The sequence below is a fragment of the Artemia franciscana genome, chromosome 12, assembly GCF_032884065.1.
Source record: "Artemia franciscana chromosome 12, ASM3288406v1, whole genome shotgun sequence".
NCBI lineage: Eukaryota > Metazoa > Arthropoda > Branchiopoda > Anostraca > Artemiidae > Artemia > Artemia franciscana.
The window spans coordinates 17,113,217-17,140,815 of record NC_088874.1 but is presented as its reverse complement, the minus strand read 5'-3'; the positions used below and the strand labels follow the sequence as shown (position 1 = coordinate 17,140,815).

Here is a 27,599-nt window from a genome sequence, read left to right as displayed (position 1 = left end):
GAATTTTCGTTACGTTTTTTACAAGTTGGAAACCCATTTAGGGATGTGGATCTCACCCCCTGGTCCCCCGGGATACGGCCGTAGAATATACCAGAATTCCTTCTTTACTTTTTTTTTTTTATATCTCTCAATTTTCTTTGGCTGCTAAATTTTACATCAGGAGAGAATTTTTCAGAGGGGGCATTTTTGCAAGGGTAGGGAGATTTTCCTGTGGGAAATTTTCTGTGGTGGAATTTTCTGGGAGTAGAATTTCTTGGGAGTGTAATTTTCTTGGAGGGGGAAGTTTCTGCAAGCAAAAGTTTCCACGGAAATACACACCCTATATAAAACCCAGGGTGCCAAAAGGTACCCTTATAGGGTAGCAGAGAGCTGCTTCTAAGAGTTTCTTCTAAAAATACCCGAAGACACTCCTTCGAAGTAACAACTTAGCTCATTCCGTAAAAGCTAAAATCCAAGTTCTTTCCGCTTGTCACTACCTTTTAGAAGCAAGCTTAATTCTCCCTGAAAGGTGTAACAGGGATTTAACTGAGATTGAATTTCAGAGGGCACACCTAATGTCGGGTAAAATAAATTGGATCCTTATATTATAATTATATATTGCAAATATTTGATCCCAAGCTTCTGTTAATTTTTAGCGAGGAAAGAATTCTTGGGTCATAGTACAAGAATGGGCTTTGATATGCACCATATGCGGCAATCGCGTTTTCCTGCATCAACTAATGATGTCTGAAGAATGACATTTTTCTTATATTTATTCTCGTTATAAACAAGCATTTTACTATACCTTGCTTTACAACCTATAAGCTTTAAATTGCAATTTCTAAACATTTTCTTATAGCATGGAAAGCGTTCTTGCTTTGTACGGTTGTACCACTCCATAGTCTTGAGACGATCTTACTTGCCTCTTAAACTTACCTATAAGTTTCAGGCTCCAACCCGACAAAAATGCGAGCATCAACACCAAGGAAACCCATGCTTGGTGCAGAAACAAAGGCAGAAATGATGGTTATTGACCACTGTATCCGACATATTGGTCTCCAGTCCGACAAACCAGATAATAAGGCAATTATTGAGGACGGAACTGCTAATCCAGTTATCAACAGGTCGGCCAAGGCCACATTTACAATGAAACTGTTTCCTAGATAAGGGATATAATTAACTCGTAGGGAGGTATAGATCGAGAAGAGAAAAAGAAGATTAGCTGAAAGGAAAGCTAAAACATATATACACATTTAGCCTGAGTTTGGCTCTACTCTATATTAAAAAATTTATTTACCTAGGTATAGGTGCATTTCAAATTGTGATTATACAAACAAGGATGTTTAAACAGTTCCAAAACCTGACCTGCAGATTGTAATGATAGTTTGTTAGTGTTCATGCAAATATTGAAACCAGCCAACGCCGTGACATCCAGCTATGACTTTGGAAGTCGCACCCAATCAAAGTTGTTTTTTTTAAAGATCGTTCTTATTGTTTAGCTTTAACTACATCTAAATAATTTGAACTTCCGTGTTCGTTACATCAAATTCTGGCTGAACTTCTAGCTGAACTTATATCTTAGTTGACACTGATGCGATTCCTTTTGAAAAAGTTGCATCATAATTTGAAATTCAACGCCATTCGCAAATAATAGTCATATTTTTCCAGCTTTTATGTTTTATATTGGAATAGCGTCCTCGGATTTTTGGTAGAAACGCCAAATACCGTTAGAGAAATGTGTTTAGTGTGTTTGATTTAAAACAGTCATGCTGTTACTTTTTACAATTTTGGACCCTCCTTAAATTTTATTTAATGATTTTGAATCAAAGAACATAAAAATCATCTATAATTGTGTAGTTTGGGGGGAGGAGGAGGAATTGGAGAAACCAACCAAGGCATCATGGGTCCCGTTCTATGCTTTTCATCTATTCATTCTGAAAATCCTTGCCTAATTCTAATTTCAATAAGGATGCAACATCGCTTCAGACTCTTATAGCCTTCCGGTCACTAGCTTTTTAGAAAACTAAACACTTTTTGTGAAATATTCCTTAAGTTGTTCTGTTTTTGGACTTATAAACAGCCAAATTAGCTTTTAGTTTATATTTAAAAAGTCTATTATCAATAAATACCAACTTCGAATGAAATAACACGCTAAGTATTTGCATTTAGCATTGTAACTTGGGTATTTGCCAGTGGTCCTAGGAACCAATTATTGCCCTGATAATTGCCCCTAGGAACCAAAGAATTAGTAGCTCCCTGAGGGTACGGAGACAATGAAAAGGCAGTGGAAGAACCTGTTACTTTGAAAAAAAAATAAAAGTTTCATAAAACTTATCACAAAAGTGTGCCAGAAAATAACAGTCGAATTTATCGAAAAATTATTGAATATTTAAAGGTGCTTAATTGTACTACGGTCACTCATAAGTTAAACAGTATTCATTGAATAGTTTGCTTCTAGTCCTAATAATAGATTTTTTTGCCTTAAGGTCTTGCCTTCTCTCTAAAAGTATTAATTATTTTACATTCAGCTAACTTAACATTTAATGCAGAGAATATGTTTAATCTAACTTGTTCTTCTTTTATATAATATTAAAAAGGTATATTAAAGACGGTATATAATAGACAACTTAAAACGAAATTACAGTTAGAACAGACAGATCAGTCCTGCATCGTAAACAGCAAAACGGTACCTTAAAGAAATTAAGAACCAGCTATCCCAATCCAATAACCTTTAAGGTATCGAAACTCAATGTTTTCTTAAGACTGGATAAGATCCTGGTTTAGTTACCCACTAAGGTCCACTGAAATAATAAAAGGAGTATTTTTGAACAATGAGTTTATAACTCTTAAACTATAGAAATAAATGATAAAGAATTAATTGTAGACGAATTCTATATTGTACAGTCACATAAGGTAGGGAGGAAGGAAGAAGGGGATTTTGAATTTTTACTTAGATGGCTTGTCATGTTAGAAGGTAGTATTAGCTAGGAAGGGTGGTAGGGAGGTAGCGTTGTAGGGGGGATATGTGGTATGTGTGTACTATGGGAACTGATATTAATTATAGATAAATTATTTATGAATAATATATTGCACAATAGCATAAGGTAGGGAGGGACGAAGAGGACCACTGTATGTTTGCCAATGTGTGAGACTTTGTGAATATCTGTGTGTGTGTTTGTGTCTGAGTGGGTTTACCCTCTGAGTGTTTTTCTTTCTCCCGTGCCTGTATGTCTAGCTTTGTGTGTTAGTGTGTGTGTGTGTGTGTGTGTGTGTGTGTGTGTGTGTGTGTGTGTGTGTGTGTGTGTGTGTGTGTGTGTGTGTGTGTGTGTGTGTGTGTGTGTGTGTGTGTATGTGTGTGTGTGTGTGGGTGTGTGCGTGTGTTTGTATGCCTGACTTTGTGTGGTTGTAAGTGTGCCTGTGTGTTTTTCCCTCTGCTTGTTTTGTCTCTCTGTCCGTGCCTGTGTGTCTGAGTATGTTGTGACTGACTAGAGAATGCCAAAATGCCATTAATAGTGTGACACTGTAGAGTGAATTGAGTTGGTGTATCACGGAGGGTAGGGCTGCCAAAGTGCGATCAAATGTATCAAATGCATGATCTTTAACAAGAAAACATCAGAAAATTGTTTTGGGACTGATGAGGGGGTGGTAGAGGGTGCCAGTGGGGCAGTAATAGTGTGGCAAGATGGTGTGAATAGACATTGGTGTATCACAAAAAGTTGGCTTTGGAAAGAATGAAACATTGCGTTTAATGCATCATTTGTAACAAAATGTCTGAAAATGTCTTAGAAATGATGAAGGGGTACCAGGGGTCATTCATAGTGTGATACATATTGGTAATTGTGGAAAATATAGTAACAAAAATATCTATTGGGGCATTCAAGCGTCATAAAACGCTTAAACGATGATGACAGGTGCCGCAGGGTGCCATCATGCAACCACGTTTTATAGAATCATTGGAAATAAGGGTAAGGCTCGTTCAAGAGATGTTTTAAATTCTAAGTGATTTGAATTGCCTTGTACTATCATATTCTAACAATGAATCGCTAAGTCCCGCTGTTCAAATAAAAATATTGCTCAATTTTCCGATTTCTAAGCTTATTTTTTGTGCAAAAAAAGGTTAAAAATGCCTTAGAGAGGATAATGTATACCACTTGGATGCTACGGGTAGCTGCGTAATGCCCTGATGGAGTGAAGTGTTTTGAGAGTGTACAAAACCCGAAATAATGCATTCTGACCATAATTTTATTAAGAATGATATGCATTAGGAATGATAATGCATATCATAGGGTTGTTACGGGGCAGCCACACATTGCCATTGTGGGATGAATTGGTGTGAGGAGCCATCCCGTTGAGGGGGTGGAGGGCTCCGTGTTCCATCCATAGTCTGACACGGGTTGGGAATTGTCAGAAAATAATAGCAACGAAAAATATATCTATTGGAGTATTCATGTGTCAGAAAATTCTTCAATGATGATGACGGGCACTGCAGGGTGTTACCATGCAACGAATTTTTATAACACCATTGGAAATAAGGGGAAGTCTCGTTCAAGATATGTTTTAAATTCCAAGTGTTGTGAATTGCCTTGGACTATCACATTCTAACAATGAAATACTAAGTCCTGCTGTTCAAATAAAACAGTGTTCAATTTTAGGTTTACAAGCTTATTTTTGCTGGAAAAGGTTAAAAATGTCTTAGGGGTGATGACAGATTCCATGTGGATGCCATGGGGGCAGTGGCATAATGCCCTGGTGGTTGGAAGTGGTTTTGGAGGCATCATGAAAGGGTTTGTTTACGAAAATACGAATCAAAGGACTCTAAGCATAATTTCTTATCAAGAAATGTCTTGAAATGCCTTAAGAATGATAATTTGTATCATACGGTCGGTCAAAGGGCAGCTGAATATTGCCACGCTGGCGTGAATTGCTTGGGCTAACATGTTATACACCTTAAAGTTAAAGGGAGAGGTGTTACATGAATTTTTCGGTGTTGGGGAGACGGAACGAGGGATTTTCATTAAGACCTCTAGAAATACCTCTTAATATTGCTTAAATTACTCTTTAATAACAACCGCCCATCTGAAATTACTTGCTAGGGTAGGCTAGCAACATATTGTCATTGTGGCGTTTTCAACGTTGAATTTTCAGTAAAAGTTCTCAGAAATAGCTCTTTATTACCTAACAGACACCTGCATCTCTTAGAAAACATTCCCTATGACGCGCACCTGCTGTCTGTCGTTGATTTTAGGGTTCGCTTTGAAAAGCAGGGATCCCTTTTATACTGGGAATAGGGTTCTCTTTAAAAGCAGTGAGAGGATGCTACTAGGGTATACTAAAGAAAACTGATATGTTATTGTAGATGCTTGAATTAGGTACCCCTATCTCTGTTTGGCGAGATTTTTGAATGCGCTAAATTGGACTTTGAAAGGAGGGGAGAGTTGCCCCCTGCCCCATATCAAATTATTCCCTTGCGGAAAAGTCTCGCTTCCTTGAATTTTAATGGAGAAAGGTTGAGATGGCTAGAATACGTTCTGGGGATGAAGGATGACAGATTGCAATGACACATAGTCACTGTCAATCCATCTAGGGCCAAATAGAAAGCAAGTTGCTCCTGAATGGGATGAGGGATGTTGTAAGGAAAAATTTAAGGAAAATATAAACTTCTTAGGAGGGTGAAATGAGAGAGGCTCTAAATAAATTTGGATGGAGGAGGAGCTTGGCAGGTGGCAGGTGGCTTGGTGCTGCAGTGAATTGTTATTAGTAGCAGTAGTAGTAGTAGCAGCAGCAGATGAATAGTTGATTTCCCGTTGCTCTTGTCTATGCTAATCATTCCGCTTTTGTGTTTGGTCCTATTCAAAGCGAAATCGATGAGAAAAACTGGAAAGTACTTTGCCCAAAAATGTCACATTTATTTCTGAATTTCTTCTTTAAAAAGCTTCTTGAAAAGAAGTGTTCAATTTATAATTTTTCAAGGTACTTTTCGTCTTAACATCTGCTAGATTACATACAAGCTCTCTGACAAAAAAAAAAGAACAAATGAAAACGACAAAACCTATTTTGGATTAGATCACCACCTATGGTTATCTCCCTGCTTTATCGATTGCCAATTTCTGTGGAATCAATAGAAGCATAGTTTTATGTTCATCCTTATTCAAAACTGTGAATTCCATGAGCAATTGCTAGAAACTTGATTATTTTTGTTTTCAGGGAATGCATTTCAATACTAGACAGCTGTTGATGCTTCTTCTATTTGCCTAAGGAATTTCAGTGAGCATTCAGCACATCTTACTTCATATTTTCATCAGTAGTTAAAGTAACAGCTGTCTTTGGAAAAAGGATTTTGAAAATGTATAATTTTAGAGGATAGACTACAGAGGAGATGCAACTTAGTTTGTGTATTTGTAAAAGACACTGAGTATTTCCAAAAAAGTATGCTTTAATTTTCTTAGTTCTAATCGAGTTTCATTTGTGTTCCAAAGTAATAGTGTTTTCCAAAGAAAGCGTTCTTCACTAGGCTATCTTTATGCTATGGAGTTTTAGTCTATATTATATGGACAAAAGATCATTTAAAAAAGTATTTGCACATGATAGGAATACCTGGGACCACGGCTCAGGCTGTACACAAAAAATGATAATAATAAAAACATTGACATAAACCTATTAACATCTGGAGTAAACTCAAAAACATTTTATTGTTTATATTCAACTGTATATTATCTTGTTTTTAATAACATAGTAATTGTACTTACATTTAATATTTCTTTTCTGTCATGACTTTTTATGCCATGATTTGACTTTTGGTTATTTTATAAAAAAAAAAAAGAAATTTGCAGCACATATGACGCAATTTTTGCCAATACGCTTGGTAACTACAAGGTTTACAGTGAAAAACAGTTGAGACTTTATACCCTTATGGAATTTTGTTTAATTAAAATAAGCGCCGAAATTTCGTCCCTTATCAGTTTCTAAATTTCTGTTGCTCTGCCTATCAAAATAACGGGAAGCGTCGGAAGATCTGTCCCCAACCACGCATTGTACTTCCGGCCAAAGGGGGGGGGGAATCAGGAGATCGGCGCATTGCACTGTGCAGACCATTGGTCAAAAGGCGAAAATGAATTTTTTTTTCTGCTTATCAGCTGAGCACTTGATACTGCTGTTGACAGACATTTCCGTACAAAGTTTTTTGCTGCAACTGCTGTCGGTATAAATAGAAGTTGCTACAAGTTATTTGGGCCCACATAAATCTATGCAACCTACTTATTACTTTGTGTGGATTAACTTGTTCAATTTTATATCACAATAACTGGTTATCATAACATCATTACAGAAGCTACTGTATAAGCCACACCCAGCTTTATTGCATTAAAACAATACAGAAAAAAAACAGCAAACAAATGATTTCTTTCCTCAAGGGATTCCCTTGAATATGTTGTGGAAAGCTGGGATTTTCCATGGAAAAGGATATATGATAGAGTTTCAAGATTGATTATTTGAACAAAACAATTTTTTGTGGCTTCTCGAATTGGCCTGGAGCATAAAAGCAAAGCATTCGGCTAGCAATATATATAGCTTAAATCCGGAGAAAGCAATTAAAGATTCCGAATTGCAGCGTTTAATCATGCTTATTAGCTAAGTATATATTTCTCTATGCCACCAAGAAAAAAAATATTTAAAAAGAGGAACTAAATAATGCTGCTGCTTACCGAATGGAAACCATTCTTTTAAGTCAAAGCAAAGATTAGAGACCATTATTAGAGGCTACTGATTTCGATTATATTACAGGCTACGAATAGTGGAAAGAATGTTTAGAATTTCTTTGTGCATTTGATTATTAAAAAGTTATTTAAGCACGGAGCTTAGAGCATTAAGACTAAAAAAAAAAATTAAAAAATTAGTTTGGAAAAAATTTAATTAATGTCCAGTATTTTTTGGGGTTTCGGATATTAATTCTAAAAATTATGCAATTCAATTGCCAATGAATAAGATTAAACTTACTTTGTTTTTTTATCCTTTAAATCTTTTGAAGTTAAAAAGACAATTTTTTTAAGGATGGAAATGGAGAACGTCAATTACACTCGAAATAAATAAAAACTAGATTTTTGGTGCTATGACAATGTAAAGTGTTACAGCAACCTTTGGTTGGCTTCCCTGACAAAAGAGTTGCAGAACCAACAATAGGATTCTGCTTCTTCGTCATGAATTACAACGCATAGTAGTCAACCTTTCGGAAAGAAAAAAAAATTAAAACTTAACACGAACAAAAGCTATGCGCCCCACTAAGCCCCTGGCGCTGTAAACTGAAGTTTAAGTATGTTAAAAAAATACTAATGATGATACTTAAATAGGGCATATCAAACGATATGCTAATATTGTGCTAAGAATGGAGATCTTTGAGGAGAATGGTAGCCCTCTAGCACTAGACTATTTTCTTTAATATAAAGCCAAAACTTTAATCTATACTTTTATTTGAAGAAAATATCATATTTAATTTACATGTAAATTAAATTTTCCAAGAAACTTTAGACCACGATCGGTCGTAGAAATCTCACTATCTCTTGACGAATTAAATAAAAAAAACAAGTTTGTTTTAAGTGAAAGTAAGGAGCGACATTAAAACTTAAAACGAACAGAAATTACTAAGTATATGAAAGGGGCTGCTTCGTTATCAACGCCCCGCTCTTTACGCTAAAGTTGGACTCTTTCTCTTAACTCTTCTTTTTAAAACAGTTAAAAACTTTAGCGTAAAGAGCAGAGCGTTGATGAGGAAGCAGTCTCGCAACATTCTAGGACCACTGGGTCGATACGATCACCCCTGGGATAAAAATTCCACATTTTTGTAGATAGGAGCTTGAAACTTCTACAATAGGGTTCTCTGATACGCTGAATCTGACGGTGTGATTTTCGTTAAGATTCTATGACCTTTAGCGGGTGTTTCCCCTATTTTCTAAAATAAGGCACATTTTCTCAGGCTCGTAACTTTTGATGAGTAAGACTAAGCTTGGTGTCAGCATTAAAATACGATTCTTCTGATATAGCTATTGGTATCAAAATTCCATTTTTTTTTAAAGTTCCTTCAACATATCCCCTCTTCTCAACCCCTCCCCCCAACCAAAAAATCCTCCTGAAAACATCTGTACACTTCCCAAAACCATTACTATATGTAACCACTGATCAAAGTTTGTAACTTGTAGCCCCTCCCACGGGGACTGTGGGGATATAATTAGCGTGGGAGGGGGCCTAGGTGCCCTCCAATTTTGATCACTTAAAAAGGGCGCTAGAGCTTTTCATTACCGTTAGAATGAGCCCACTTGCAACATTCTAGGATCACTGGGTCGATACGATCACCCCTGGGGAAAAAACAAACAAACAAATAAACACAAATCCGTGATCTGCCTTCTGGCAAAAAATACAAAGAAAACAATAAGAAAGAAACTATAAGAAAACAATGAAAAATAAACATGAAAACGTTTTTTCAAATGAAAGGAAGGAGAAGCATTGAAACTTAAAACGAACAGAGATTATTACGCATATGAGGGGTTCTAAAAATACTGTAGCATAAAGAGCGAGGTACTTAGGAGGAGATAAATACCTCGCTCTTTATGCTAAAGTATTTTTAGTAATTTCAACTATTTATTCTACGGCCTTTCTGATTCAGGGTCATTCTTAAAGAATTGGGACAAAACTTACGATTTAGTGTAAAGAGCGAGGTATTAACGAGGGTACAAACCCCCTCGGCTACATAATAAAAATATAAGATTATGAAAGTTTGTTAAGTAAGTTAATTCTTAAGTTACGTATATTTTTTTACTAATAAATCGTTAAAAATTAAAAGTTCTAGTTGCCTTTTTAATTAACCGAAAAATTGGAGGGCAACTAGACCTCCTTCTCCACCCCTTATTTCTCAAAATCTTCTGATCAAAACTAAGAGAAAGCCATTTAGCCAAAAAAAAGAATTAATATACAAATTTCATTTTAATAATTTATGTGCGGAGAGCCAAAACCAAACATGCATTAATTCAAAAACATTCAGAAATTAAATAAAAAAAACTAATTTTTTTAGCTTAAAGTAAGGAGCGACATTAAAACTTAAAACGAACAGAAATTACTCCGTATATGAAATGGGTTGTCCCCTCCGCAATCCCTCGCTCTTTACGCTAAAGTTTGACTCTTTGCCACAATTCTACTTTTTAAAACAATTAAAAACTTTAGCGCAAAGAGCAAGGGATTGCGGAGGGGACAGCCCATTTCATATACGGAGTAGTTTCTGTTCGTTTTAAGTTTTAATGTCGCTCCTTACTTTCAGCTAAAAAAATAAGTTTTTTTTATTTAATTTTAGTAGATAGGAGCTTGAAACTTCTACAATAGGCTTATCTGATACTTGAATCTGACGGTGTGATTTTTGTTAAGATTCTATGACTGTTAGAGGGTGTTTCCCCCTATTTTTTAAATAAGGCAAATTTTCTCAGGCTCTTTAACTTTTGATGGGTAAGATTACACTTGATGAAACTTGTATATTAAAAATCAGCATTAAAATGCGATTCTTTTGATGTAGCTATTGGTATCAAAATCCCATTTTTTAGAGTTTTCGTTACTACTGAGCCAAGTCGCTACTTACTACAGTTCGTTACCACGAACTGTTTGATAAAAATGACCGGGAACTTTAGCTGTTTATTGAAATTTAATAAAAAACGGTTCTTATGGCACTTAGTATCTACCAAGCTAGGTTAAATTGGTAAAAATTAGGTATTTTTAACTTATGAACGGGTGATCGGATCTTAATGAAATTTGATATTTGGAAAGATATTGATTCTCAGAGCTCTGATTTTAAATCCCCGTTGGATCCGGTGACATTGAGGGGAGTTGGGGGGAGACCTTAAATCTTGAAAAACGCTTAGAGTAGTGGGATCGGGATGAAACTTGGTGAAAAAAATAAGCACAAGTCCTAGATACGTGATTGAATAACCAAAACAGATCCTCTCTCTTTGGGGAGTTGGGGGGGGGGGGGGAGGGTTAATTCTGAAAAATTAGAAAAATCAGGTATTTTTAACTTACGAAGGATTCATCGGTTCTTAATGAAATTTGATTTTTGGAAAGATGTCGTCACTTATGTTAAGTCCCGATCGGATCCGATGACATTGGAGGGGGAGTTGGGGATAGGAACATAAAATTTGGAAAACGCTTAGAGTGGAGGGATCGGGATGAAGCTTGGTGGGGAAAACAAGCACAAGTCCTAGGTACGTGATTGACTTAACCGGAACGGATCCGCTCTCTTTGGGGGAGTTGGGGGGTTAATTCTGAAAAATTGGAAAAAATGAGGTTTTTTATCTTACGAAAGAGTGATCGGATCTACATGAAATTGAATATTTAGAAGGACCTCGTTAAGATCTCTCATTTTGAATCCCGACCGGATCCAGTGTCATGGGGGGGAGGGGACTGGAAATTTGGGAAAACGCTTAAAGCGGAGAGATCAGGATGAAACTTGATGGGAAGAATAAGCACAAGTCCAAGATACGTGACTGAAATAACTGGACCAGATCTGCTCTCTTTGGTGAAGTTGGGGGGGGGGGAGTAATACGGAAAAATTAGAAAAAAATGAGGTATTTCTAACTTACGAACGGGTGATCAGATATTTATGAAATTTGATATTGAGAAGAAGTATATGCTTTAGACCTCTCATTTTAAATCCCGACCAGATCCAGTGACACTGGAGGGAGTTGGAAGGGGAAACCGGAATTCTTTGAAAACGTGAAAATTGAGGTATCTTTATCTTACGAATAGGTGATCGGATCTTAATGAAACTTGATATATAGAAGGATCTTATGTCTCAGATGCTCCATTTTTAATTTGAATCCGATCCAGGGCCATAGGGGGTTGGAGGGGGTAACAGAAAATTTGGAAACCGGATATCTTGGAAAAGGCTTAGAGTGGAGAGATCGGGATGAAACTTGATGGGAAGAATAAGCACAAGCTATAGATACATGATTGACATAATGGGAATGGATCCGTTCTCTTTGGGGAACCTTGGGTTGTTAGTTTGGACAAATTAGAAAAATTGAGGTATTTTTAACTTAAGAACGGATGACTGGATTTGAATGAAATTTGATATTTAGAAGGAATCCATGTCTCAAAGCTCTTATTTCAAATCCCGAACAGATCTGTTGACTTTGGGGAGAGTTGGAGGGGGAAACCAGAAATCTTGGAAAACGCTCAGAGTGGAAAAAATTGGGATGAAACTTGGTGGGTAGAATAAGCGAATATCATAGATACGTTACTGACGTAACCGTACTGGATCCACTCTCTTTGGGGAGTTCGGGGGCGGGGCTCAGTGCTTCTGGACATGCTAGGACGATGAAAATTGGTAGACGTGTCAGGGAGCTGCACAAATTGACTTGATAAAGTCGTTTTCCCCGACTCGACTATCTGAGGGGCTGAAGGGAGAGGAGAAATTAGAAAAAATGAGGTATTTATAACTTACGAGTGGGTGATCGGATCTAAATGAATTTTAATATTTAGAAGGATCACATGACTTAGAGCATTTATTTTAAATCCCGACCGGCCTTAAGCCTCTGATTTTCTTTTTAAATCGATCTTTTGATTCTTAGAATTTTGCTAGAGTTCATACCATATGAGCTCTTGGCTCTTGGCTCTTCCGGCCTTGTCACAAGTGCCATATGAGCTGTTAGCTCTTGTTATCCATGTGAAATTAAAGGATGACGTTAAAAGCTAAAATGAATAAAAACTTTCCCAAAGTTTATGTCTGCTGTTTCTTCACCCATTCTCTGCCCTAAATATTGAAAAGTGCTCTCCTAAAACCATTTAAGAGTGAAAAAAATATAGGTAATTGATAATGGAAGAACAGCCATATCAAACAGTTCGTGGTAACGAACTGAAGTAAGGAGCGACCCGGCTCAATAGTAACCGACTGTTTTAAAAAGTAGAGTTAAGAGAAAAAGTCAAACTTTAGCGTAAAGAGCGGGGCGTTGAGGAGGAAAAGCCCCTTTCATAAACGGAGAAATTTCTGTTCGTTTTAAGTATTAATGTAGCTCCTTATTTTCGATTAAAAAACCTAATTTTTTATTTAATTGTTAATAGAACAACTATATTTAATGGTTGATAGTTTAGTCGCTGATATATCAACGTTTGGCGTCTATGTGAGCTTGAACGACAAGGCAGCTGAACAACGTTGCCAGATATTGGAGGAATTAAAAACATTTTGATGAAAACATAAAGAGTTAGAATCAAAGAAAAAATCCTAAACTTGCCAATAGCATACCTCGGAATAATTAAAGAAATTCACCCAAATGAACCCTAAAGTAACTTTTTTTTTAAGCTAAAAGCATTTCATCTTATTTAAAGGGAAAGGGCGCATAGAGTTTTAAAGATTAAAAGCCTTGTAAATCACCAATGTCCGCTTTTTTCTTATCAACTAGTAATTTTTCAGGAAACAGGATTAAGCAGCAATGCAGGAAGCAAAATAGAATGGAGAAAAGATGGTTCAGTACCTTACCTCAAAACCTGGTTCACTCTAATAGCTAAATACTGCAATTTTTATAGCTTTTCCTCAATTTAAATTTTTAAACATAATTCTCACAATAAAGATTAAAATTTCATTTTCCAATCATCTAAAATTATGAAAGGTTATTTGGGCTTTCTTATTAGAGTTCACGACGATATATTCTTAGGATTGATTTCAAGGTTACGATAAATAAAATTAAGTTTCCATACCAGTGCAGCGAATAGCTTTCTATTTTTTTTAAAAAACAAAAATTTAATTTTACTCTCTTGCATAACAAAAACGTAGGAAGAAACTTCAACTTCAACTTCAACTTATTCTTATTCAACTTAAAAAATACAAAAACAGTATTATGAACCAACAGAGAGCAGAGCTCGTAAGGCTGGGACAGTGCAAAAATATAGAAAAACATCAACATCTCATCGTAATAATGATTCCAATTAACACGGCAAAAGACGAACAAAATAGAAAAAGAATTTATAAAAGAGAAGTAACAAGGATAAGTAAAGGATAAATATCGGGGAGGAGGCACGTGGGAGGCCATCCCAGACAAAGGGACACAAAAACAAAACACACAAATAAGAAGATCAAATAATTTAATTTAGTTTTCCATCATCAATGGTGAATAATCAAAAATTTAGCAAACAATCTTTAATATTTACTTTTTTAAATTTAGTTGAGATTTTTAGGATGGATCAAACAGAATTTTATCATTCAGCTTATAATTGTTAGCAATTAAGGGTATTTGGTACCTAATCGAAAACCTTGACCTTTCAGAACTTAAAAAAGGAATTCGGTACATCCCAGAACTCCGACAATCCGAACGAGGAAGTAAAATTAACAGAGATTTGTCATAAAAATAATTTTTAGATTTTTGGATTTGAAAATGCCATATGAAAGTATTTAATACTCGTATATCATTTAAATCTAAAAAATTTAAGAAGAGGAATAATGTTTAGTTTCCGAAACATTCTCAGATTTTGAAGGTCAATGTAAGAAATTTCCAAGTATTCTTATTGCCCTATTTTGTAGTACCTGTAAGGGTTTTATATGCTTCCAAAATGTGTTAAGATATACAACTGAGCAGTAATCCAAATAAGAAGTAATTAAAGACTGGTAAATTATTTTTAAAATAGTAAAAGGAAAAATATTTTTCACACCATACATCGACCCAATATTATGAGCAATTTTTAATCTTAAATACTCAATATGATTATGAAATGACAAAAGGGGATCAAGAAAAACTCCTAAATAACGATATGATTGGACCCTATAAATTTTTTGGTCACCAGCCTGAAGCTCCTAACAAGAAATGTCTCGAGTGGCACGTTTTGAACGACCAAAAACCATAAAATTAGTTTTTGTAAAATTTGGTACCAGATTATTGGAAACAAACCGTCGATTTACTAAGGTAACACTTATAGTCAGATTTTCGATCAATGTAGATGAATCCCTAGCTTTAACTGTTATAGCTGTATCATCTGTAAATAGAATTGCATGGCTAATATTCTCATGCAAACCTCACGGAAGATCATTATTATAAATCAAAAATATAAGTGGACCTAATACTGAGCCTTAGGGGACACCAATATCAATAAGACTTTTTAAATTAGTCATTTTTCCACCGACATCTACTGTGATTTTGTGCCCGCACAGGTATGATTTAATAATTTGTAATCCTTTCCCTCTTATGCCGGAATTTATCATTTTGTTAAGAAGAATTTCATGATTTAAAGTGTCAAATGCTTTTTTTATATCATAGAAAACAGTAGCCACATGGAAATCATCATCTAAACAATCATTTATTTCTAATGAAAGATCTGCAACTGCGTGTTCTGTCGAACGGTTTGTCCTAAACCCAAATTGATATTTGGTAAAGAAATTTATTTTATTTAAATAGCTAGAAATCCTTTCTTAATTTTTTTTTTCAAACACTTTAGATAATGGCGATGAAATTGCAATTGGACGATAATTACTTACATCAGATTTATCGCCTTGTTTATACAACGGAATTACTCGGGCAATTTTCCATCTACTAGGAAATATACCTGAATTGATACTCAAATTGAAAATGTGGACAAGTGGTTCAAAAATAACTCCGGCAATACTCTTTAACAAATTTGTTGATAATTCATCATATCCCACTGAATTACCGTTTTTTATATTTCTGGTAATCTTATGAAATTCCGCAAAACTAACAGGGGCCAGAAATATACTCGTACATTCATTGGGGGGTAAATATATTTTATGCGACCTGTAAGGGGACAAGTCTGTTCCTGCTGAAACAATTGCTTGACCAACACCAGCAAAATAATCACTAAACACATTAGCAACATCTTGCGGTTCTCTAACTTCTAACCCATTTATATTAATTAATACCTCAGTATATGATAACTTTTTATTTTTTCCAATTTTATCCTTAATTAAATTCCAAGTTTTTCGAGGAGAATCAGAACTTTTAGATGAATTTTCATAATACACTCTTTCATTTTCTCTAAGAATCCTTACTAACCGATTCTTATAGTTTTTAAAGCGTATTATATTTATTTCAGTGGGATACTTCGTTTTAATTTTATATAAACGATTTTTTTCATTAATAGACCTCCAAAGCGATGCGTTTACCCATGGTTTTCTTGGTGTATGCCTCTTTCCTTTCAGATTTCTATTCGGGCAAAATTTATCAAGCTTTTCAGTCAATATATTACAAAAGTTATCTAAGGATTGATCTGGATCCATTTCATCAATTACTGAACTCCACCTTACGTCACCGAGTGCTTCTTTTAATTTTAACAAATTTTTTTCGCCAAAATCTCTTCGCTTTGTTGACTTCTTTTCATTATATGGGAAATATAGCGAAAAATCATCCATTAGTATGCAGTGATCAGATGAATCATCAGGAATGACATATGTACTAACAGCACTTTCAGGCGAAAAAATATTATCAATTAGTGAATATGACGTATCAGTTATTCTGGATGGTACAAGACATACATGATATAATCCATGAGATAGTGGACATTCTAAAAACCTCAAAGTGTTACTATCCAGTCTATTCTGATTAGCATAAACAAGGTTCATTAAGTCAATATTAAAATCTCCCATAACTAGAAAAGAAGTATTAAGACTAGCTAATTTATCCAAGAATTTTTCAAAACAACTCCTAAATTCTATCTGACTAGCTGACGGACTACGGTAAATAACTGCGATTAGAATCTTCTCATTATTTGGAAAAAACATTCAACAACACAATTCAAATAATATTTCAATATTCATTGGCAAAAAATCTAGTCTTGCACGGGCTGGTATGCAACTTTTACTTAAAACACCAAGACCGCCTTTCTTTTGCATACCCCTCCGAACATGAAACAATTGATCAACGTGAATCCTTTCAATTGAAAATTCATCTAAAAAAGTTTCGCATAAACCGAATATGTCCGCATCAGATGTCGATAGAAAAGTGTCAATTGTATCCCTTGCGGTCCTCCAGCCCCGGCAATTCCAAAACGATATCTTCCTTGTTCTAGAGCTTTTCTTTGCCAATCCATTCAAAAATAAATATTGATTTTTTGGGATATCTAAAACGCTCCTAATATCTTCATTATCACTAGCTACAATATTTTGGAAAACTGAATGAAACAAAAGAGAATCTCGCTCAAATTCTTTTAACCTTGATGATGGAATTCCATCACTATCTCTATCCATTATCAAATATTACCATCATGTCAAGAATAACCTCACCACGACCCATGCGTCCAACAAACAAAAATAAAAGACAACAGACATAGAAACAACTAAGAAAAGAAAAAAGAAATGTCTTCATTCTAAGACAAATTCTTTCAATATTCTACCGCTATTCATAAAGACCTCTATGTGCTTCAAAACAAACAGTAAAAAAAAGATAACTAAAGAGAAAGAATAGTAATAAATATATAGAGCAACAGAAATTAGTGAGAAGATAAATAAAAAAACAAAAAAAAACGAGACAAAACATGATTAAACGCTTCCTACTTGTATATTTTAAAACATACTAACAGGGCGCTTTACTATTAGACGATATGATTTTATTTCACTGAAACATCACTTGGAAAACTATGATGTACATGTCCTCGGGCGTTCGGAAAGTTGTCAAACTCTGATATGCTGTCACTAAATGAATATTTTGTAATTAAGCCGTCAGGTCTTTTCACAAACAACTTTGTCTGAATCCCCTTTGATATTCATGCCTCATATCTAGGAATCTTCCGCAATTTATCCCGTTTCGCCAAAATCAGCCTGCGTATTTTACGAATTTCGGCTGGCACATCATCACTAATAAACAAGTTGCGATTATTTCCATGAAATGTCTTGTCCTTAAGCTTGCTGGCATTTTTATAATAGAAAACTTGTCGCCTTTTTTATTTAGTGTCACCTTTAAAAAATTACGATTTCCTTTATATTGCGATATTGTAAAATTTACTTCAGGCAATTCTAGTACATGGCGAACAGCTTCTGTGAATAAAGCTTTAGCTTTATCAATATCCTCACAAACTGCATTCCACACGATGGTATTATTTTCTAACTTGGCGGCTTCCAATTTCACAATCCGACACATTGAATCTTCATTTTTTCTTTTTAACTTTGTTAATTCATCAGTACAAGTTTTTAATTGCAAATTGAGGCAGGACGTATCATTTTCAATTTTTCAATTTTCAATTCACTATTAACCATCTTATTTTTAAGAAGCGAATGTTCTTTATCCAGATCATCGACCCTTGAAGTAAGCGTACCTAATTGATTGCATAAGTTGTCTAATTTATTACCATTTTCTTTTACGATTTCAAGAATTTGCTTAAAATCTGCATCTAGTATTGATATTTCTGGTTTCGAGCTAGAGCTATCATCTGAGGTGTCTAATGAAATATTCATACCTTCTCGTTTCGGAGTTTCCCTTTTACGTCCCATTGTACATTAATATTGTACTAATATCCAAATATTAATACGTATTACTAAATATCCAACAGTTCTTGAAATAATGTTTTCAGCATTGAATGAGTATCCAAAAGTTCTTGAAATAATATTTTCACATAAATTCACACAGAGGTCTTAAATGCGTCTTACTCTGACGAGAGCATTGAATGAACTGATAGCCCTCTAAAACAGCACACAATCGGGAAACGTAACTGTTATAGGATTCTGAAAAAACAAGAGCTAAGAGCTCATATGGCACTTGTGACGAGGCAAAAAGAACTAAGAGCCAAGAGCTCATTTGGTATGAGCTCTAAAAATTCTAAGAATCAATAGATTGATTTAAAAGGAAAATCAGAGGCTTAATGCCGCTCAGGATTTACAATAAGAGCTCTGAGTCATGATGTCCTTCTAAATATCAAAATTAATTAAGATCCGATCACCCACTCGTAAGTTTTAAATACCTAATTTTTTTCTAATTTTTCCTCTCCCTTTAGCCCCCCCCAGATGGTCGAATTTGAGAAAACGACTTTATCAAGTCAATTTGTGCAGCTCCCTGACACGCCTACCAATTTTCATCGTCCTAGCACGTCCAGAAGCACCAAACTGGCCAAATCACTGAATCCCTCCCCCTAAATCCCCCAAAGAGAGCGAATACAGTACGGTTACGTCAATCACGTATCAAGGACATTTGCTTATTCTATCCACCAAGCTTCATCCCGATTCCTCCACTCCAAGCGTTTTCCCTTCCAACTCCCCCCAATGTCAACAGATCTGGTCGGGATTTGAAATAAGAGCTCTGAGATATGAATTCCTTCTAAATATAAAATTTCAATAAGATTCGGTCACCCTTTCTTAAGTTAAAAATCCTCAATTTTTCTAATTTTTCCAAATTAACACCCCCCAGCTCCTCCAAAGAGAACGGATCCGTTCCAATTATGTCAATCACGTATCTAGAACTTTTGCTTATTCTTCCCATCAAGTTTCATCCCGATCTCTCCACTCTAAGCGTTTTCCAAGATTTCTGTTTCCCTCCTCCAACCCCCTATGTCTCCGAATTTAATTCGAGTCGAAAATGGAGCATCTGAGACATAATATCCTTCTATATATATCAAGTTTCATTAAGATCCGATCACCTATTCGTAATATAAAAATACCCCAATTCTCATGTTTTCCAAGAATTCCGGTTTTCGCCCAATGTCACAGGATCTGGTCGGAGCTTAAAATTAGAGCTTTAAAGCACAATATCCTTCTAAATATCAAATTTCATTAAGATCTGGTGTCCCGTTCGTAAGTTAGAAATACCTCATTTTTCCAAATTACCCCCCCCCCCCAACTCCACCAAAGAGGGCAGATCCGGCCCGGTTATGTCAGTCACATATCTTAGACAGGTTTTTATTCTTCTAAACCAGTTTCATCCTGATCTCTCCTCTTTAATTACTTTCTAATATTTTCGGTAACCCGCTCAACTGACCCCCCTCAAGGAAGCTGGATCCAGTTGAGATTTAAAATAAGAGATCTGAGTTACGACATCTTTCTAAATATGAAGTTTCATCAAGATCCAATCATTCCTTCGTAAGTTAAAAATACGTAATTTTCTCTAATTTTGTAGAATTAACCCCCCCCCCCGTAATAGAGCGGATCCGTTCCAATTATGTCAATCACGTATCTATAACTCTTTTTATTTTTTCACCAATTTTCATCCCGATCCCTCCAATATTAGCGTTTTCCATAATTTTAGGTTCCCCCCAAATTCCCCCAGTGTCATCAGATCCGGTCGGGATTTAAAATAAGAGCTTTGAGACACGCTATCCTTCTAAATATGAAATTTCGTTGAGATCCGATCACCCGTTCGTAAGTTAAAAATACCTCATTTTTTCTAATTTTTTCAGAATTGACCCCTCCCTCCCCGCACTACCCCAAAGAGAGCGGATCCGTTCCAGTTAGGTCCATCATGTATCTAGGACATGTGTTTATTTTTCCCACCAAATTTCATCCTGATCCCTTCACTCTAAGTGTTTTCCAAGATTTTAGGTTTCCCCGTCCCAACTCCCCCCCCCCCAAAGTCACCGGGTCCGGTCGGAATTTGAAATAATACCTCTGAGACACGATATCCTTCCAAACATCAAATTTCATTAAGACCTGATCAACCGTTCGTAAGTACAAAATACTTCATTTTTTTCTATTTTTTCCGAATTAACACCCCCCCCCCCAGATGGTCAAATCGGGAAAACGAATATTTCTAATTTAATCTGGTTCGGTCGCTGACATGGCTGCCAAATTTCATCGTCCTAGCTTACCTGGAAGTGCCTAAAGTAGCAAAACCGGGACCGACAGACCGACAGATAGACCGACAGACAGACCGACAGAATTTGCGATTGCTATATGTCGCTTTGTTAATACCAGGTGCCATAAAACCACCTGCAACGACGACCGAATTAAAAGTCGCGGAACTCACAGAACAACGATCGAATTTTCTTTTTATTGGAGGCGGAGAAGGATATCCACACGTCTGTATAAAAATAAAATATGCTTTGCGAAAAATGTCTATTACACTCGACTAGGCGTTTATTATCCAATTGACCCTTTATCCAGGCAAGATACTCGTAGAGTATTCTTGGTTTGTATCAATCATACGGTGTCTTGTGGCTCCAATTGATGTTCCAAATGGTAGGCCTAAGTACCTAAGGGAACTGGAAGATAAAATCGTAGCGGCACCAGCTAGAACTGTATTAGTGTTTGTATCAATGTTGTGCCAATTTGATAGAATGAATTGTATCATATTGGTCAACGGTTCAAAAAGGAAAACCTCGGTTTTAGAACAAGGGACCGATAAAAAGTTTCCATTCAGTCTGGAGTAAACTATACTAACTGTTTTCTGGAAGGCTTTTGAATTACCATCTAAGAGAAGATTAGTCAGCATATGACAAGTCACTTCCATCGATACATGCCTCAGTTGTGTTTTGTGGTGTCTGCCGAAGGACAACTCTGACTGCGTTAACAAAAAGTACAGGACTTAGGACAGTACCTTGATTAACACCACGACTTATGAGACAGGAAATACTAAAAGCCTCTTGTAAACATGTCTGGATTTAAATAGATTCCGAGATCACACTGGCTATACTTAACGTACGAAAAACCAAAGAAAAACTAAAAAGAAAAGAAAACGAAGCGACGAAAACATCACAGAGGACAACTTTTGCGTTTGGCTTAAGAGCTTCTGATTCATGTTCTTTAGGCAGACACGTACAAATGGGTTAACTCTGCCTCTAAGAAGAGAAAGCGTTGCCTTCCAGTGATGGATAGAATCAAAAGCTTTGTAAATGTCGATAGTAGCACAGCTGTAAAAGTTAATTTTTTATATAGTTTCTATACTTTTCAAATATTGCTTGAAAGTTTGCATGGGTATTTCGCACACCAAGTCCTTCACAAAACCAAATGGGTTATAACCCTGGTCATATTTAACACTAATTGTGTTTTCCTTAAGATTTGTCTAGAGGGTCTTTATCCGCTGGTTTTATTTTCAGAAGCATTTCTGTTGGGGTAGAAGTTTTTAGTCCACCTCACTTAAATTTATGAATGAAATACCAAAAGGTAGCATCTTCATTCCATTATAGTTTTTAATTTCAAATTATATTGAAATTAATTTATTATCTAAGATTTAATTTTTGCTCTCTTGCAGAATTGTGACATCTAAAAACCTTTTTAAACAGTTCATGGTAACGAACTGTAAGTAAAGAACAGCCCTCCCATTAATAACTGAAACTTCCTAACAATACATACATAAAAATGATTTATTCCAAATTTTTAGTTTTATCACCTCGAACAAGTATTAGCATAAAAAACATACATTATTTCTAAAAAAGAAGGGGACCCCAAAATCCGCCTGATCTTGAAGAATATTTTTATCATCAAATTGTGAACGCATAAGAGTTCCGTATAAGAATTTCCAAGGCCCGAATTATAGAAAGGCAAAATGTATGTGTTGTTGTTTTTTCACCACGGGTAATCGCAGTTAAAAATTACTAATAATAACAATCAAGAATAACGTTGCTATGGTTAAAATAGAGACTGAGGCTAGTAGCTTGTTTCGTATTAAATCAAGAGTTAAGCAAGGTTGCGTTCTATCCCCATTTATGCGGACCATTTCGATGGACGGATTCATCTGTCCTAAGGAGAACAGCAAAGGTAATGGGAGAATATGGATTCAGATGGGGAAGTAAAATTTTTCTAGCATTATATTATGCTGATGATTTAAGCATCCTAGATGAACATTTTAGCTAAAAGAATGAATTTTTAGAGGTTGTACGAGTTTGGGGTACAATAATAGGTTCGAAAATTAATGTCAAGAAGAATAAGTCGCTAAGACTAGGAATAAGTGAAGGTTAAGGGGTGATGTTTGGTAACGAGAATATCGATCAAACGGACAGTTTCACTTACCTAAGTAGTAGGCTATTATTAGAAAAGATGGTGGGTGCAGCTAAGATGTTGAAACTAGGATAGACAAGGACTATGGTATTTTCTTTTTTCACAGTTGATAAAAGCTTGGAAAGATAGGAACATAAGACTTCAAACCAAGATTAGGATATTGAAAGCTAAAGTGTTGACAGTGGTCAAGAATGGTTCTGAAGTGTGGGTGCTCCGAAAGTCGAAGGAGGAGTTGCTAGATGTTTTCCAGAAAAATTGCCGACGGATTGTTTTGGGTACCTAACTGACTAACGCTATCTCAAATAGTAAGCTTTAGGTTCAATTCCACTTTCTAGGTCTACATTGAGAGAAAGGACGAAATTGCTTAGACATATTCTTTGGATGAAGGATGAGAGATTGCCAAAGATTGACCTTGTCAGCCAACTTCTAGGGTCAAACCAAAAACAGGTCGTCCCTGAATTGGCTGGGAGGACGTCGTAAGGAAAGATATAATTGCATTGGGAGCTTCTTAAGAGGGTTTAAAGAGGGGGGTCTTTGAACACAGTGGGATATAGGAGGGGCGCGCGTAGCTGTAAGTGATGTGCTGTTGTAAGTGATGCGCGCGTTCGCCTAAGGCGGTTTGGTGCTACAGTAATCTGTTTGTAGTAGTGATTTTAGTAATCACTTGAGCCAGTGGTCATTAGATTCTGGGAATGGGCTCATTAAAATGAAAATCGCCAGCAGCCCTAGTATCCTTATTAAGAGGCAAAATGGAAAGGAGTTTAGTTGGGCAGCTTTCTGTGTCATTTTCATCTCCATGAACAGTTACTGCCAAAAATGGTGTAGCATTGAAACTTCAAGGTAACTATTGTAATAAAAAAGAACAAAAAGCATAAAAAAATATGTCATTAAAGGTGCAGAGACCAGTAGAGCCCCAGGGGTAAGGACCCTAATCTATGAAGACTTGTTTGTCTTAAATATACGACTTTGTAAACACATCTTCGAACAAAGAAAGGCTTGTTAAGCGAAGAATTGTACACTTTTGAACTCAAGATCTTATTAAAATACCCAAGAGTGTTCTTTAAAAGACATTTTCGAGAAAAACACCCAAAATTATGCAACCAAATAACTTGACATGAGAAGTTTATCAGTGAACTACACTAGGACGGTGAGAATGTTGAACCTAGTTGAAATTTAAATCACTAAAAAGTTGGATCTAAACTGATTTTAGGGGCTTCAGTACCTTCATTTTTTTATACAGACGACATATTCTAGGCCCAAGGACCACTGGATAAAATCTAACAGAAAAATGAAAATATTATAACATTTTAATTATGAAATTAAGCATTGGGATATAGTCTTGGGTGGCTGAAGGACTATGTCCACTTCCTCCTTCCTAAATCCCCTGAAGATAAGATCCTGATGGCTATTCACACAAAACTGATGACCGTAGAACATTGAAAGAGGTCCAATGGAAGTGATGGAAAGTTTGAGAGCCATGGCTGATTGGAGTAAAACGAAGACAAATGGTCTCAGTGATAGGCAAAAAGACATAACCCTTTTAAGAATTGTATAAAATTTCACTTGTTGATAGATAGTCAATCATCCATTCTATGACAGAAATAAGGTAAACAGGCATGCAAACAGAAATTGCAGTGATAGGGGGAAGAGGGTAGGATTAATTGTCTCTCCCCTCGAAAAAATATTGCCTAGCATATCATTCTTAAACAAGATTTTCCGTATAAAATTGACCAATCCTAACACGATACATCGACCCAATATTATGAGCAAGTTTTAATCTTAAATACTCAATATGATTATGAAATGACAAAAGGGGATCAAGAAAAACTCCTAAATAACGATATGATTGTACCCTATAAATTTTTTGGTCACCAGCCTGAAGCTTCTAAAAAGATTAAATAAAAAAAAAGTAATTTTTTTAGCTGAATTAAAATTGAGCTAACTGATTAGTGATCGAATTGAACACTGATTATTGATCGTGTAGACTGGAGATGAAGGACGCAATTATTATTGATAAAAATTGAACACTGATTATTGATCGTGTAGACTGGAGATGAAGGACGCAACTCCACATCAGGAGTCAACCATAACAGCATAATAGATCCGATAGTTTGTTCTTAACATCCAACATGACGTATTTATCTTTCTTACAAGAAAGAGAATATTTTTAGTTTAATCCTGCTTCAACTTTACTTCTTAATAGTTTTAAATCTTTGTTCGATCCTCTTCAATAGAAAGGATTATATCAATGCTTACCTCTTCTTTTTAAGGGTTTCTTCATTAAAACCGTACTAATTAGAAAGATATTTCCAACCGAACCAATAGTCGATAAAGTAGAAAGAAGGACTAATTGCCCGACCTTGGACCAAGACTCTGTATTATCCAAAGCGGTGGGATTATAGGTATCAGGGTAACTGGGGAGGTGAGAGACGCGTGCTTCTGCAGAGATGCTGCAATCCATTGAAGTTGGTAATTTTGGTTTGCCTAAAAAAGTAAGAACACATATCACCGGTTCTGCTCAATTTAATTTACAAATATTGTATTTATATTGTATATAAAATATATATATATATATATATATATATATATATATATATATATATATATATATATATATATATATATATATATATATATATATATTGTATTAATAAGATACAATGTATAATGTATATTAATAATATATAAAAATGTATTCTCCGTCTCACCAAGTAAGTTTTAACTGGAATTCTGAAAAGCCCATATCTTTGCAAGCAAGGCATCCTGATTTTGGACACAAGAGGAAAATACAACAGAGGAAAAAGTAGCCATTAATAACGCTGGAAAGGCTATCGCCTCTTTTAGAAGCAGACGAGGGTCTTTGAAAAGGATGAATAAAATTCATTGCTATAATTCAGATGATCCCGTGTCAATAAAAAATGATCCCGTGTCAATATGAAAGTTCATAATGTACGATTATGACAGGTCATTAGGTTATTTTGCAAACAAAATAACTTTGGTAATAGAAAACAAAAGTGAGATTATATAAATATTTTGTCTGTTAGAAGCTTATATAAGCACAAGTGTGGCTCTGGAAACTGCTAAATATACATAGTTTAACCATCTTATATTGTTATTTATCTATTTTTATCTGTAGCTTATAATAATTATCTAATTTAGACAAGTAACTATGTATCTTTTTCGTTTAGATGAATATCACCATTGTTACCCACTTGAACGCCTGATAGCTTTCAAACTATTATCGAGAGGTTGTGTGTCGTGGAGCGGCAGGAGTTGGCATAGGGGGTGGCGTGTGGTGGAACGCAACAATTTGTGTTGAAAAGTAAAACATCTAGTTAAAACAAAGTGGTGTTACAGGGTATGATGTAAAAAGATGGTTAATTTTGAGTAATTTTTTTATCTTAGGCATACAAAAACAAACAACGTTCGTTTAAGCATTTCTTTGGCTGAAATATTGTATTTTTCTAGAAACCGGATTACAACTTTAGCCCAGAGCCTATACTATTTAGATCACATTTACACGGCTAACTGTTTTCCACCTCCTATGTATTTTAACCTAACCGAACTGTAAGTAAAGAAAACTCGGGCCAATAGTAATCGCAAATCTAAAAATAGAAATTTTTGGTAACAACTGATTCCAAATCAATTGCTGATTCCAAATGTATAAAATTCATTAGGTTTAATACTACCCATCAAAAGCTGAGAGTCTGAAGAAATTTGCCCGAATTTTAAGAAAAACACGGGAACAAAAACCCCAAAAAGTATATGATCTTAAAGGGGAAAACGCCACCAAATCAGCATATCAGAGAATTATATTGCGGAGGTGTCAGGCCTCTATATGCAATAAAATGAAATAAAAGTTTTTGCAACTGAAAGTAAGGAGCGATATTAAAACTTAAAACAAAGAGAAAATACTCCGTATATGAAAGGGGCCGTTTCCTCCTAAACTCCCCGGACCTTACACTAAAGTTTGACCCTTTCTCACAACTCTACCTTTTAAAACAATAAAAAACCTTAGCGTAAAGAGCGGGGCGTTTAGGAGGGAATAGCTCCTTTCATATACGGAGTAATTTCTGTTCGTCTTAAGTTTTAATATCGCTCCCTTACTTTCAGTTGAAAAAAATTGTTTATTCATTTTATTTCTGAACGTTTTTGAATCAATACACGTTTTGATTTTGGCTCTCCACACTTGATTAATTAAAGCAAAATTTGCATATTAATTTTTTGTGGCTAAATGGCTTTCTCATAGTTTCGATCGAACCATTCTGAGAAAAAGTGGTGGGGTAGGAGGCTTGTTTTCCCTCCAATTTTTCGGTTACTTAAAGGCAACTAAAACTTTTAATTTTTTTACGAACGTTTTTATTAGTAATAAATATAGCCTACGTGACTTACGAATTAACTTACGTGACGAGCTTCTATTTTTGTATATTTTATTACGTATATGAGGGTGTTGGCCCCCTCGTCAATACCTCACTCTTTAAACTAAAGCTTAAATTTTATCCCAATTCTTTGAGAACGACCCTTGAATCACAAAGATCGTAGAATAAATAGTTGAAATTACAAAAAATGCTTAAGCGTAAAGAGCGAGGCATTTAGGAGGATATGAACCTCCTCATATGCGTAATAATTTCTGCTGGTTTTAAGTTTTAATATTGCTCCTTACATCCAGTTGAAAAACTTTATTCATATTTATTTTTTCATTGTTTTTTCTTTAAAGAATACTAGAAAATCCTGCGCG

General features: G+C 35.4%; 1 protein-coding gene across 1 annotated transcript in view; it reads right to left on the bottom strand.

The window, feature by feature from the left end:
• The window catches only part of LOC136033451 (RYamide receptor-like), a 109,611-nt gene that overhangs the window by 41,823 nt on the left and 40,189 nt on the right, over positions 1–27,599 (bottom strand). Inside the window, exons 3-4 of the mRNA XM_065714200.1 lie at positions 25,118–25,345; positions 916–1,138 (exon numbers count right to left, since the gene is read on the bottom strand). Of these exons, the coding sequence (XP_065570272.1) occupies positions 916–1,138; positions 25,118–25,345 (451 nt within the window). The remainder of the gene's footprint in view (positions 1–915; positions 1,139–25,117; positions 25,346–27,599) is intronic.